Source organism: Lissotriton helveticus, chromosome 3_1 (assembly GCF_964261635.1).
Source record: "Lissotriton helveticus chromosome 3_1, aLisHel1.1, whole genome shotgun sequence".
NCBI lineage: Eukaryota > Metazoa > Chordata > Amphibia > Caudata > Salamandridae > Lissotriton > Lissotriton helveticus.
Window position 1 is genome coordinate 2023483233 of NC_136061.1, and position 14501 is coordinate 2023497733.

Consider the following 14501-nt stretch of genomic DNA (forward strand, 5'->3'; position numbering starts at 1 on the left):
TATCATGTTATGGGACACAGTCCTTAGCAGTTTGATAAAATGTGTTACGCTGGCAGCACTGATAAGTAGGTCCGTTATTGTGGTGAGCTTTTATTTTAAGTTCTGGATCTGATTTCTTATACTGTTTGTGGCGGGAGGTCGCCCCCGCTATGGTCTTATGGGTCCCCAAGAGGTAACTGACGTTGATAGAGTGAGGAGCAGGGATCTGAGATCTGCTAATATAGAATGCGTTACAGTTTTCCCGTATAAGATTTACATTATGAGAAGGACAGCTTTGTTGATTTCTTTTTTGGTATTACAGTATGTCGGAGTGTAGAGCATGTGACTATTTAGGATCTGCGGGGGGGTCTGTTGTAGAGGCTTCTGTTGACTATCAGTTTGTGGCAGATCTCTTTGGTGCTGGCAGGCCTGTCTGGTTAGTAGTGAGTAGTTATTTAAGCATGCTCGTGTAGCGTGGATCTGCCCCATTCAGTTGCCAGGAAGGCTCCGCGTGGCTTTTCATACACTAGATGCCTGTTCTGTTGACAACTGTTGATCAAGTAATAAACTGGACATAGGATCTGTTATGGTGACATGGATTATATCAAATGGATACTGGAAGGAAAGTCGTAAAACCATAATAAATTATCCTCCATCCTGTGGTTAGTCGCAGAAAATATGGAAAATATAGTTAACTAAGTGAGGTCTGGGGGGAGGGTTTCATGACAAAGTGCCACAGAGAGAGAAATGAGGGGTAGCGCTTTGAGAGGGATGCAGAGCATGGCCAGTCATGCAAGCCTATTGCATCTCAAAGATGGAGTACAATTGTGAATGTCATGCTGCAAATATTGAAAGGTGAAGAATGAACTGCCTAAGACCGCAAATAAATGAAGTGCTAAGGTGCTGGATGTAGGAGAAGTATGCCACCATTCACCCTAAATCCAGGTCTAATCCCCTCTCGCCTACATACCTACTTAAAGCGCTTATGTGCCACCTAATGTTTATTGCCACCCTAACTTCACGCTCCCACAGATCCAGATGAGATGCGTCTCCCCTAGGAACTAATACTTTACACTGTAATGGGCACATCCTACCCCTTCAAAGGTGAGTATCAACAGTACAGAAACCAATACCATGCTTACTTTTCTCGATTGCCTTGAATGACCCTTGCGCCTTGACCCCAAACAATACATTCCCGTAACAAATGTTTAGGTGGGATAGCACATACTCCAGTTAACCATCACCCTCTTTAAAATATGTGCAAGGGGACTGTTCACTACATTGAGGTGTGACCGTTATATATGTAAGGTACATGCAATTTTACAAGGAAGCAGGGCAACACGCTTTTTATAAGTTATGCTGTCTGTGAATAATTAAAAATGTTGGAAAAATAAAAATGTTCTTTCAGACCTCTCCTTCTAGAAACCCTGGCTCGCACTCACCTTTGTAAAATTCCCTTCCCTTAGCTGACAGCCACAGAAGGCACTCCAGTCCTGGATACTTTAGTCTCGCAAAGATATCCTTCTCCTTTGGAGCAGCGTACATCAAACCCAAGGGAGCTGCCATCTTATCTAGAAGCCACACTTCCAGATTCAGTACGCCTGGTATCATGGGTTGAGGTGGACTCCTGTGCCTGTTTCCCAAGTTTGTCCACCCCCCCTCCCCTCAGTCATGACTCCTAGAAGTAATAATTAGAAAATATCTCACAATATTTCTTTCCTTAACAATTAGACGATGGAGCCTAAAGCAATGTCTGGCGGTGCCTGCTTAACAAAACATCATGTTTTATATTTTAACCCACCTGCAGATGGATTCATGTGTAAATAATTTTTTAACAAATCCTTTCCTCCAGTGAAAAGAAATCCATTGAAGTTAGGATTCTTTTGAGCTTTACTTTACAGCTAGTGTTCCCATTGACGTTGATGCGTTTTTCACATTATGTGATAGTTTACCGTCATGAGGAAGAGTATGCTTATTCTTTCAAACAGTCATGATGATGGAAGGAGCCAAGTGGTTACGTTCTTTGACCCAAGCACAGAGTCCTATGTTTCAATGCCCATATTTCCTTTTAGATCCAGTGCATTATATTCTTCATAAGACTATTACCCTGATGAAAACATCATTCATCCAATATTTAATGTCATTCATAGGTCTGGTAGAAGGATAAGAAAAACGCGGAAGTATGACATCATCACCACTCCTGCAGAGCGAGTCGAAATGGCGCCTCTGAATGAAGAAAATGACGATGACGAGGATTCAACCGTGTTCGATGTAAAATACAGGTACAGGTAATGTACACACAGGCACTGGGAAGCTGCCTTTAATTCATTATACTCCTGGTGGTGGCTTCTTTCATACTTTTTCATAGATTTTTTAATTTTATTTTTTTAACGACATTTCCTTAATTTGTAATCTCTCATTGAGTAAATATGTGGAAATATTGTTTGCGATTGTTTCTCTTTATAGTCGACCTCCTAAGGATTGTAACAACGAATGTGCACCTGGAGCGTTCTCCCCGCACAATCATCAATTTGACAACACTCTGGCAAAGTTGTAGCATATGAGGAAGAATCTTAAGGGATATGTTCAGAGTAATTCTGTTCAGCGTGAGAGGATAATAGACTGAGTTAAGCTTACTGAGAATGAGAGCTGCAATCCCCGGCTCTGCGGATATCATACAGGTGACTTCGTATCAGGCAGTGCGGTCTACTGGCATTGTGTCTGTGCCGATTGTCTGTGGAAGGATATTTGCCAACTTGGGAAAAGTGACATTTGGCACAATCACCTAGTTACTCCTTCCCCCACTCCCACCAAACAATCAATAGGACAACACTTACTGCTTGTAGTGGATTTCCGGCACCCCATGATTGCAGCAATCGAGGCAGCTGCCTTTTGGAATGTAGCATTTTTGGGGAAAAGGTTGTTCTCAGTCCTGGTCACTTCTGCTTAGCCTTTTATTATGTGTGAATGCTAGACTGAAGACCCAACCCTTTGCCCAGGTCAGAAAAATAGTTTTTCTGTAATAAAAGTTGTGAATGGTGGAATGTGTTTTCTGAATGAATGCATTATCTTTTTTCATATAAGCTTGGTGCTTCAGGACATCAACACTAATTGAAGACTAAATTGGATGCAAAACACGCACCAGCTCTTAAATGCATAGTGTAGGAATAATGTGTGTAAGGTTGTTGAATGGGATGTCTGAGAATTCTGTAAACCTTAAGTAAAGACAATGCTGAATGAGCAAAACATTGAGTGAGGTTGGCAAGATGGAGTAGGTTTATGAAAAAGAGGTAATACTGAAACCACTGCCTGATCCGTATAACTGTATGAAACAATTATGTATCTGCTTGCTTTTATAATATAGTAATTTACTTCTTACTCTAGTTGTGGCTAGCACATTAATAGTATTTTAATATTTTATATTTATAATCAAGGTTACGGCAAGCAAATTGTTACAAAAGGTATTGTGCCGTTACATTTGTGACCAGTTTCACAATTTAACTGATTTTAAAACTGTGAAAAATGCAATTGATCAAATTTTACTAGTTGGCCTCCAAACACACTAATTCGTCATTGAAAAAGAGAGAATATTCCTTTGGATTTAATGTTTAATGAACGTTATTATGACAAGTAACACACATTGTTTTACTTGAAATTCTCAATTTTACTCAAAGGTTGTAATGATCAAAGGCTTCTTGGCCCTGTCCATGCAAATGACTATGTACAAGGAAACATTGTGTAGGAACATCTACAGCACCATCTACATGTACTTTAAACCTTTACGCTAAGGTGATGAGATTCTAAAAAGCGAAAGCTGTGAATGACCTATCAAAAACATAAGAGTCCGATTACAGTTTTTCAGCGACAGCAGGACAAATGATTGCTTACTTTAAGACACAGTCCAACATAAAGAACACATGGCAGTGAGACACTAAAGGGAATTAAATGTTGCTTTTCCTTATAGTATCAGCAAAGTTCAATTGTTTTGTGTACGTGAAAACGTGCATCCTTCGGTTAGTTGACTGTTGTGACAGGAGTTGGAAAACGGGGACGAAGGCCAACCTGGGACGTCTGGTCACCCTGCTGATAACAACAAACAATCCATCTTTTTAAAAACTGGTAAATATTCGGTCGGTGCTCAGTAACCCCTCTCAAAGGTTAATCAAACGATATGCAATTAATCATAACAGCCTGAGCAAATGCAATAAATCTGAGACCCGGTACTATCGTGCCCCGGGGTCAGGTAATGGCGACATAGAATTAGGGTGGACATGGCATGCAGCATTGAATCCAGTGTGATGGCTCAGTGCTGTCTTTCAGTTCAGGCAGTCAGCCACTGCTGCACTACCTCTGGGCACAGGAAGACAACCCGGCCGGTACAGGCCTAAGACCCAGTTTGAGAGCTGTCCTGCCTGCTGCATGCTGACTTATTAAACCACAGGCAGATGCTAGGAGCTGCTCAAAACTTTCTTGTGAGCTAAACCAATCATCATTGCACAAATAGAAGCAGGCCCAATGCACGAATCCTTACACATTGGGAAACAATTGACAACTCTTCAGAAACCTTGGCAAAAGGTTAAACATCTGTGCCCAGAATCCTATACTTGGGCAAACCATTCTTGATACACCCGGATAGTTTTTAATATCGTCATCGGATTCCAGAACTTTCAACCGTGCATTTCTAGTCACTGCTTCTTTGTCCTCCAATATGTCATCCACCAAAGCATCACACACTCAACATCCTCTTCTCCATCTGCCTCTCTATCAAGTTCCAGAGGCATCCTAGACCAGCCCTACTTTTCTTTCCTTTTGGAATGTTCTAAGAGGTAAATGACTACCAACCTGACTAATGTCAAGGAGGACTTGCCAGTGCCACTACCATCCAATGTGCAAATCAAAGTCTTGTGGTCAGTAAAGATCTCAAATTCTGTGCCCAGTGAAAATGGTCTTGAAATTCGCCACAGCCCAGCAGTACGTTGAACCACATGTTCTATCGTATTGTACTTAGTTGAAGATTGCTTTAAAGCATGAAAAGTAAATGCCACTGGCTGCTCTTTGCCATTCGCCCATTATGAAATGACTGCACCAAAACCACTGTGACTGGCATCAACCATTACAAAACATTTCTTCTCTGAATCACACGAAGCACGGGCAGAAGGGATGCATCATTAGTTCAATCATTCCAGTCAAACTTCACACCCTATTGCGTAATGGTTAAATGATGAAAGCATACCCCTTAATAAATCTAGAGTGGCACTCACTGAGTCCTAGAAAAGATTGAAGAATATCTTTATTCTTGGATGGAATGGCATCCTAAATGAGTTGTATAAGAAAATTAGGTTTGATCCCTTCAGTGGTAATGTAATACCTGGGCAATAAAGTTCCTGGACCAAAAACGTGCACTTCTCGCTTCTCAGAGTAACCCCCCACATCCCTGAAGATCTGCAATACTCTCTCTAGAATCGCATTGTGTTTCTCAATATCTTCAGCAAAAATCAAAATATCATCATGGAAAGCCTGTACTATAGACGTGCCTTCTAGAATGATGTCCAGGAATCTCTAAAACATACTGGCAACGGATGCTAGGGCAAAAGGTATGCATACACATTGGAACACACCAAATGGTGTTACAAAGGTGATCAAATCATGTGACTCTTCTGCTAAGGGAATCTGGTTATAAGCCAGCCTTAAATTAATAAGTGAAAAGAATCTGACTTGTCCCAAATTGACTAAAAGCTCATGCGCTTTGGATAGGGGGATGGAAGTCAATAAAGTTTTAATTCAGGGTCAGAAGAACCGCACATATGCAAATCTCCCTAGATTTGTCCGCACAATGACAATGTGGCTTCCCATTCTACAGAATCAGTTGCTCTAGTATTTCCATGAGGCGTCAATTTATGTAATAAGGTCGTCCCTCACACTTAATGGGACAGGGGTCACCTTGTGTACCTCCGGCACCGCATTAGATTTGAGTTTGATTTCATGCTCAAATTTTTAATGGGACCAATGTCTCTAAAAACTTCCGAAAATAGAATTGCAGAGGTGGTGTTCACTAAAGCAGTATCAATTAAAGAAATGAAAGCGTCCGCTGCCACAACCGATGTTTCAGCACAGGCATTAAACATTAAGCCCAAATTGGCAAAATCCTCCAACCAAAACACATTTCGACAATTTATGGCTACATAAACTTTGGTAATTGCCATTCTCCCCAGACATGTTACAGACCCAACAAAATACCCTAGCAAATCGATACTTTTCTCCCCCAAAGCAACTTTCGGATGTGGATCCGGTTTTTGAAGTGAAAATTCCTTAACCCAGTGTTGATAAAAGTGCAAATCAGATAATATGATTATTGGTGTATCTGATTCAGCCATCATGTTTAGAGAAATCTTACCAATGGTCTCCTCACACCAAGATCCTTTGCCTTTACCATTCACACCAATGTTGTTAGTATCACAATCTGGACAAAAATTGCTATGTATGGTAAGAAGTATTTTGACAAATCATTAGTACTTTCATCCACTTCAAGATCCATACTGCTAACTGTAAGTAAAGATTTACCTCGCTTGCAGACACTTTCAAAGAGGCCAATTTTCTTGCACTTATTGCCTTGTTTGCCCAAAGGAGTACAATTCAAGATCCAACATAAATGGGACTTTGACACACATCTATATCATACATTTTGAGCATTTTTAGACACATTTTTAGCAAGCTTATCTTTCACTGATATTGCAGTAACAGGGTGCTACTTGAAACCAGAATAACCATTAACATGAGAAGCAGTGGATTGTTCCAAAGCCATGGATTTTTCAAACTATAGCCCTTTTAGTGGCCTTGACAGCATCAGTTACTTCTGCAAGAGTGGGGCCTCTGCAGCTCAGCAGCTGCTCTTGTATTTTCTTAGAGTAACAACGGAAGACAAACTGGTCTCTCATGTAAGTGTCCAGTGGCTCTCCAAAGTTGAAGGTGGAAGCCAAGAATCTTTGACCAGAAATTAACAATTCAATGCTTTCATCAGCAGATTGTTTCCTCTTAAAGAAATGAAATCATTCCAGAAGCATGTTAAGTTGTTCAGAAAATGTATTTCAAGTTTTGAGGCATCAGTGGCCGCTAAATAATGTAAACAAAATGTGAACCCTTTGTTTCCAAGAAACAGGATGTTTTCCTAGATTCTGTAGAAATAGTTAAATCTGGCCAGGATACGTAGTAGTGACCATGGTGGCAGTGAAGGAATAAAGTGCCACCAGGGGCTGTATTACATAAAGTGCCCGTGGGCATTTGCGCCCGCTTTGAGTGCCCCCAAGGCACTTTGGTATTACAGAAGGAGTCACAGATGCTTGTATGGCCCCCTTCTGTAAAAACAGATTGCGCTGGTGCACATGTAGAACCAGTGCTATCGAGCGAGGGTGTGCCCTAATTTCCAGATGAGGGAATCTCTTTACCTCTGCCCTATGACGTGTTACCGATGTGGGTGCATAGGCAAACATGCCCTTAGGGGGCTACCAAAATGTGGTGCGCTGCCAGTGCAATCATCCGCCCCACCCCCTGAGGGTACATCTCTTGGGGACTTTGCTGACATCACCCTGTAGATGGGTGCAGTCACTCATTGCACTCTCCTGCAAGGGGATTTATAATCGCTTTTGAAAGTAGAGGCGGGTTGCCTCCTGCACAGAGAAAAACAGAGCCGCTTTTTAAGAACTGCTCCGTATTTCACCGGAAGCGCAATTTCTTGGCTGCCCTGAGGGCAGCGCATTCTTCATAATTGGGTGCCCTTTCCCAATGTCCAAAGGTACCTGGAAAACTCACGGTCGAAAAAAAGCAAACAAATTTTATTAATGCTAGATTTGGCTATTTCCCAGGCTTATGTCACTTGGCACCATGGAAAAGATTACATGAAAACAAACTATGCAGGCTATGTAAATTAAGACAAGAAAATATCCTACACTGATTGTGTATTTGTCCAGATTTGGAAGCTGCAAGAAAAACTATACTTAAGAAACTATTTAATATACGTGGTGTAGGGACATGTAGGCAAGCCCTGATTGCAAGCTTAAATCCTAAAGATCTGCCAATTTATTCAGCATTTGTCAAATTCCTTTGTGTTGTACAAATAAGTTGGAGGCTTTCGCTTGATTAACTCACGTATTGTGTGAATATGGATTTTATAGAATTAACTCTTAAAAATAACAAATGATTGATTATTATAGCACCTAACGTGAATGGTAAATACCTAACTTTTAGGAAATTAATTGAACGCACGGATTGTTTTATAATTATAAATTTGTTAATGTTTTAGCTGCTTTTTGTAAGATTCTAATTAATCAAATAAATAAACTTTGAAATAAACTTTGGGTGCCCTTTCCCTGTTTCCACCTGGCACAGATGCTTAAAGGTGCGGCGTGGCGCAAACTGGGACAGTGCGCCCCTTAATAATACAGGTCCAGAAATGTCAAATAGTTAAACTAAAGTGTTTGTAAATCTAAAAACATCACCTATAATGTCTGTAGAAAAACAAAAAGCAAACTCCAAGCCAGACTGCCGAAAACAAACGCACATGGTAGAATTCCTGAAATGTCAATCTCGACATATAGTGGATCAGCAAATTAACTTTCTCAAGGGCGCACTTTCAAAGTGCAGGCGCTTGAGTGTGCGGCAAGAAAGCGTACCTTCCAATTTCCAGGCATCGAAGGATACCACAGGGAGCAGTAGACACCAACAGCAACCGGGACATGGAAGAAATCCTGGTCAAGGCAGAAGTGAGGATGACCCCCCAGCACAACCGCGGACTCCCGTGAATAAAGGGGCCTTGTCGCCAAATGTGGAAGTACGATGACAAAATAAATAAGGCTACAATTCACATTTATTGAAATAAAGTAAGAGCCCATGTCCTGAACTGGCCAGGGAACTTCTGCACCAACTAAGCACTAGCACTGTTAGCTACAGAAGGCCTTGAAATGGCAAGTCAGAGCATGGAACATGCACACGTCACAAGGTAAGTGGTCATATAAAGGTATCGAGGACAAGATGATTAGACATAAACAAATATTCTGTTACAGCCTGGTTCTGGCTGTCAGTTCTGCGGACACACGGATAACTGATAGAGGAAGAAGGGTAACGAGCGATCCATGAACGACAGCAGTAACATAATGAAAATGCGGATAATGGTATACAGATAATTAAAATTTGTGCGGAGCTCCATCCCTGTCCGGGTGACGGAATGCAACTATTCTGGCAGATTTTAAGCCACTGGTAGCAACGCAGGCTATTTAAATTTAAATGCAAATATGTTGTATTGCCATGATAGAGCAGGGCTCACTGCGAGCAGGAACCTGGGGTTTCCTTTGTCCACTCCCCACCGCAATTTCATAATCTGGAGGGTACAGGTACATCTATGGTTTATCACTTCCCAGTCTGCTTTGGTATACTGAAATTTACTTAGATCAGGCACAGGGGGGAGCAAAGAGCTGACTGCATGGGTTTGCTAATGACATAGAGAGATAAGAGACATTACACTTAGTGAAAAGAGCTTCGAGATGAGGAAGTAACAGTGTAGTGTCTTGTAAATAAATAAACGCTGAAACCCTTTTAATTTCCCACTGTACACCGTAGGCCTTTCACGTAAACGTTGGAGGGATGAGTTGAAGACAGGCTTAGAATATAGAATTTTGATGAGTATTAGGGTCCAGCAGGACGCTATAACGGGGGACGAGATAGGGGATACAGATCCCATACCCTGAAAGTGCTCTTCCAGAGTTTACTGTGGTCCAACAAACTTCTTGTGTGCGTCACGTGTGCTGCAGTTGAAATGCCGAATCGATGGTGGCACTGGTGCAGTCTAAGAGCTACGCCAGCCTGTGTAAACGTGTGAAGATGGTCTTTATGTCGGTGGCCAGGAACTGAATGAAATTGCCTCAAATAAAAGGTACTGAGCCATTGCTCAAATCAATGCCGTACGCTTAATGGAGTAAGGACAGTGAAGGTGGATGCAACCAGGTTCCGAAAGCAGTGCACTGAATAGTTCAGTACAGATTAAACTGAAATTGTGCTACAAAGCAGAGACTAACCCAGTGTTTGTGAAGAAACATTTATTCTCAAAGCCGATCAAATATCATAAATATCTGCTGTCATGGGCAAGTAGTGTAGAAGGTTTATCTACTTAACAAAACCATTCATGAATCATCCTTCCATAACGTGCTGCTGAGCGGCCCCAGAAGGAAGGTGACAGGAGTTTGGTTTAACAGCTGTGCAGCCCACCACCAGAGCTGCCGCATAGGGGCTTAGAACAACTCCCTAGACAGCGCCCAAGTAAGGAGCTCCACTGGAGAGCCAGGGCGAGATCCAAGCTCTAAAAATCATTAAAGCTGACCCTGGAGCTAGCCTGTCGCAAAGCGCCAGAGTATCTCTGTCTGATCGAGTTCCACAAGAAGTGCATGAGAAACCACTCCTGTCCACCAACATGTATACAGCTGCTGCTTTTTTTAAACTGTCATCTGCATTTGATACTGCCAAGAAACATACTATTGGTAATAGATGGACTGCATAAATAGAGACTCTTAAAGATTTCATAGATTCAATAGATAAAAAAGATCATAAAGTATCTGAAGAAAATGTCCGGTGAAGAAGTGAAAGAAGGTATGAAAAAGATATCACAAGAAGGTGAAGGGACACATGATCAAATTAAAACAACCTTGAATGTCAAATTTAATCCTGTGCCAAATGTAGATAGTGAAAGATACATATACAGTAAAGACGCCAGAAACCAGGGGAAACCATCAATGAGTTTGTTGAGAGACTGGATGTTCTGGTGAAGCATTGTAGGTTCAATAAGTTTAACAATGAGGATGCTACATGCCTTAGAGTAATTGATAGATGTCTGTCAGATTCCTTTTTACGACGAATGCTGAAGGAAACTGAGCATACAACAAGTCCTCAAGGCTGCTCACGCTGAATAATGTGCTCATTGTCAAGCGACTGACATGGAGGCCGGAGGCACCCAAAGTACATCAGTTATAAGTATTAAGAGTAAGCCAAAGTATAAGGCTGAGGGACACTAAGTGATGTCCCCACAGATGAAGAAAACATGTTACAGATGTGGACTGTCCTTTCCACATGAAGGCAAATGCCACGCTATTGGACAAATGTTCATCAGCCGTGGTAAAGTAAACCATTTTGTGATGACTGGCAAGGTGAAGAGAAAAACAAGAGAGTTACAGCATGAAGACAAAATGGCTAACCAAACACTACGTTAGTGACGTACAATGCACCCCCACATGGCCAAGCGGTCACACCAACTGAGGCAAATCAACACCAAACGAAGTCCATTGTCTAAATCATCGACAAAAAGTTCCTCAGTATAATTTTCTAGTGAAAGTGACAATGACAATTGTGCAATGTCGAAGTTTACTTCTGCACATATGGAACTAGTCGGATGGGAGGAAAAATTTAAAGTGAAGAAAAATCGACACGAAAAGGCACCACAAACATTAAAATACTGTATGAAGATCACTCTAAAGATAAATAGATGTTTGTTACCATTCATAATTGACAGTGGTCCGTCGTAAAATGTCATGCATGAGGAGAAGTATCAAGAGTTATCTCAGCTACCTCAACTTACGAAGTCAGAGGCTAAAGTATACTCACGGGCTGTCTCAACACCCCTAAAGAGTCAAAGTTCATTTGTAGCTACAATGAAAAATGTGAAAACTATGGTAGAAGCACCTATTCATATACTTCACGGAACATCCTCAAGTCCCTGTTTGCAGAGTTTTAACACTGAGCTGATATGGGACTGATATCCGTGAACTACTATATTAACGCCTATCATGAAATTATAAGTCAGTTCACTTCATTATTTCATGGGTCAGTAAAACTCAAAACAATGAAAGTGAAGTTACATATAAATGAAGATATTTGTCCTCTTGCACAAAGGCACAGACACATTGTGTTTCACTGCTTAAACATGACATCATTGAATACTCCACTGGTCCAACGCCATGGGTTTCTCCCATTGTAGTAGTGCCTGAAAGACAGTGAAGGAGCTGTATGCATATGCAAGGCGATTGAGCTAGAGAGACATCAGGGCCCCACATTGTTGCTATTATAACTCAACTGAATGGTGCGGAGTTCTTCTCTTGACTAAACTGAACTAAAGGATATCACACTTGAAGATAAATCTTGGTAGATTACAACCTTTTCTACTCATATTGATCTGTTTCGCTGCAAGCACTTGAGTTTTGATGTATCGTCTGCTGCAGAACTTTTCCAAGATGTAATTCGACGTGTCATACAGGCTGTAGTAAATACATTTAATTATAGTGCCAGCATATTAGTTTTCAGAGCAACACAGAAATAGCATGACAGAGCTCTTATAAATGTATGTTGTTTGCTGAATATTGCAGGTTTAAATCCAAATGCTGACTGTTGGACTTGGCCCTTTTGGCAGGTTCACCCCTAAACTTTTTGCTTTTAAATGTGACCTGGTGTTAGTTGTTTTTGGCTTCTGCGCACTTTAACACTGTGTCTCAGTGTAAAGTGTGTGCGCACTCTGAGTGCATGGTGTGAGATTGGCCTGCCTCCCATAGGAATGCATGGGGAATGCGTGTGTCCATGGTAGTTCCTGATGTGTGGAGAGTGCAGGGGAGAGTTTGGTATGTGTGAACTTGTGAGATTAAATGCTGCGCGATGGTGTGCGCAGATTTAATGTGTCTAATGTAGAAGTGCCATTTCTAGAAGTTGGCATGTCTGTGTAGTAAATGTGAATTGACTGTCTGGCTTGTGATTGGCTGGAGCTGGCTGGTTCGCCTGGCTCCAGGAGTCAGGATGTGTCTGCCCCGGTGGTGAATGGAGAGATCTGCATGTTGATGGGAGGGAGGAGTGCACCTGGGACCTGAATAGGGCTGGGCCTTCCCTCCACAATGCTGGCTCCGCCCCCTGTGGTGCGTCTGATGATCCTAGCCTGTCCTGTGAATGGGGCTGAGCACAACAAAGTGCTCCAAAACCAGTTGCATCTGGTTTTTCCTTGCCCCTGTGCTACCAGACAACAGAAAATGTATGTATAAAAAGGGGCTGTGACCCCATGTAAAATGTTCACTCTGGGTTCTATCTTGAGGGGGGGGCCTGCTGCTGCTGCTGGGCGCCAGGAGGTACCGCCACTGGGGACTGCCTCCCTGCCTGGAGGGTCTAGTGAGCTGGCCCCTGGGCCCAGCCTTTGCCCCCTTCCCCCGCCTGCCTTCTAAAAGAATTTGCCCTGGTCTTTGGGCCCGCAGCGCGAGGCTGCACCGTGTAGGATTCACGTCTGGCCTTGGGAGTGCTCTACTTTTTTTTTTTTCATATAGCGCTTTACTGATGAGGAGCGCTTTTCTGTCCTGAGGTGCGCTTCCAGCCTTGGGTCTGCAGCACTGCGTTGTGACAGTTTCTAAAAGGGCAACCCCAGCGTGGGGATCCCCCCCTGCAGTTGTAATTTCCGGGCGGGTGCCCACCCCGCATATTTGCCCACCCCTCCAGGGACGTTGTGCCGATTTTTACTATCCCTAGCGGGTGCCGACCCCGCCAGGGACTGTGTGCTTAAACTATGGGAGCCTACCCCGGATTGCCAGCAAAAGAAATCACCGCCGACCGTCCTGGGAATCCCGGGGACACCTCTGTGTCGTCACAGGCAGCGCCGCGCTGGAATTGGAGCCAGCGCCGCACAGTGATTGGAAGGAATCCCGGTGAGAGAAGAGCCGTCGAAGGAGCAGGGAAGCACACGAGGCAGGCGGGGCTCCCGTTTGGAAGGAGAGCCCCGCATGCTGCATGACCCGGCCGGTGCCTGCCCCCACCGCAGCGACAGGAGCCCCGCCATCAGCCGGTGAGTGCGGGCGTCTCAGTATTTGGTGGTAGAGCAGCCCCGGAAAGCAGCGGGCCGCTCCAACGTTGTGGTGGCATTTGTGAATTTAGGCGGTATTTGGTGGTCAGACGTGGGGCAGCATTTGCAGGCAGAGCCTGCGTGGCTCCACCGTCGTGAGGGGCATTTGATGATTTAGAGCCTACGTGGCTTCCACGTTGTTTAGCCGCAGATTGGTATTTAGAGCCTACGTGGTTCCAATGTTGTTCGGGGGGCATTTTGTTATGTAGGAGCCCCCAGAGGAGAGCCAGGAGGCACGCTGGTACCAGGCTCAGTTTCCCCAGCTGCCCAGCACTTAGTGGGAATAGAATAACAGGCCTGTGGGTGTGCGATCTACGTATGTCCCAGATGCTCTAAAAACCCATCTGTTTAAGGCTGCAGAATACCTTTAGTAGATGTACAGGAATTTATATAGCGCAAATCACCGAGCGGTTTCTAAGCGCTTGCTTAGGGAACCCGTCCTAGTATTCCCTTGTGAGATAACCCCAGCAGGGTATCCACAAGGTGAAAGCCAGGCATCCCGCGGCGAGGGGCAGTTGTGGAGATTAAGCAAGCTATTGCCCAGAGTCGCAGAGTGTGAACCCGTGAATTAAGTAGGCACCGGAGCGAGAATTGTCGAGTCCATGGACATTTTAGGACT

The 14501-nt window shown here is 43.3% G+C and overlaps 1 protein-coding gene across 2 annotated transcripts in view; it reads left to right on the top strand.

The window, feature by feature from the left end:
* The window catches only part of FAM174B (family with sequence similarity 174 member B), a 229041-nt gene that overhangs the window by 165879 nt on the left and 48661 nt on the right, over positions 1-14501 (top strand). Inside the window, exon 2 of one of the 2 annotated variants that reach the window (XM_078683154.1) lies at positions 2130-2267. In XM_078683154.1, the coding sequence (XP_078539280.1) occupies positions 2130-2267 (138 nt within the window). The remainder of the gene's footprint in view (positions 1-2129; positions 2268-14501) is intronic. The other variant, XM_078683155.1, reaches the window with a different exon arrangement.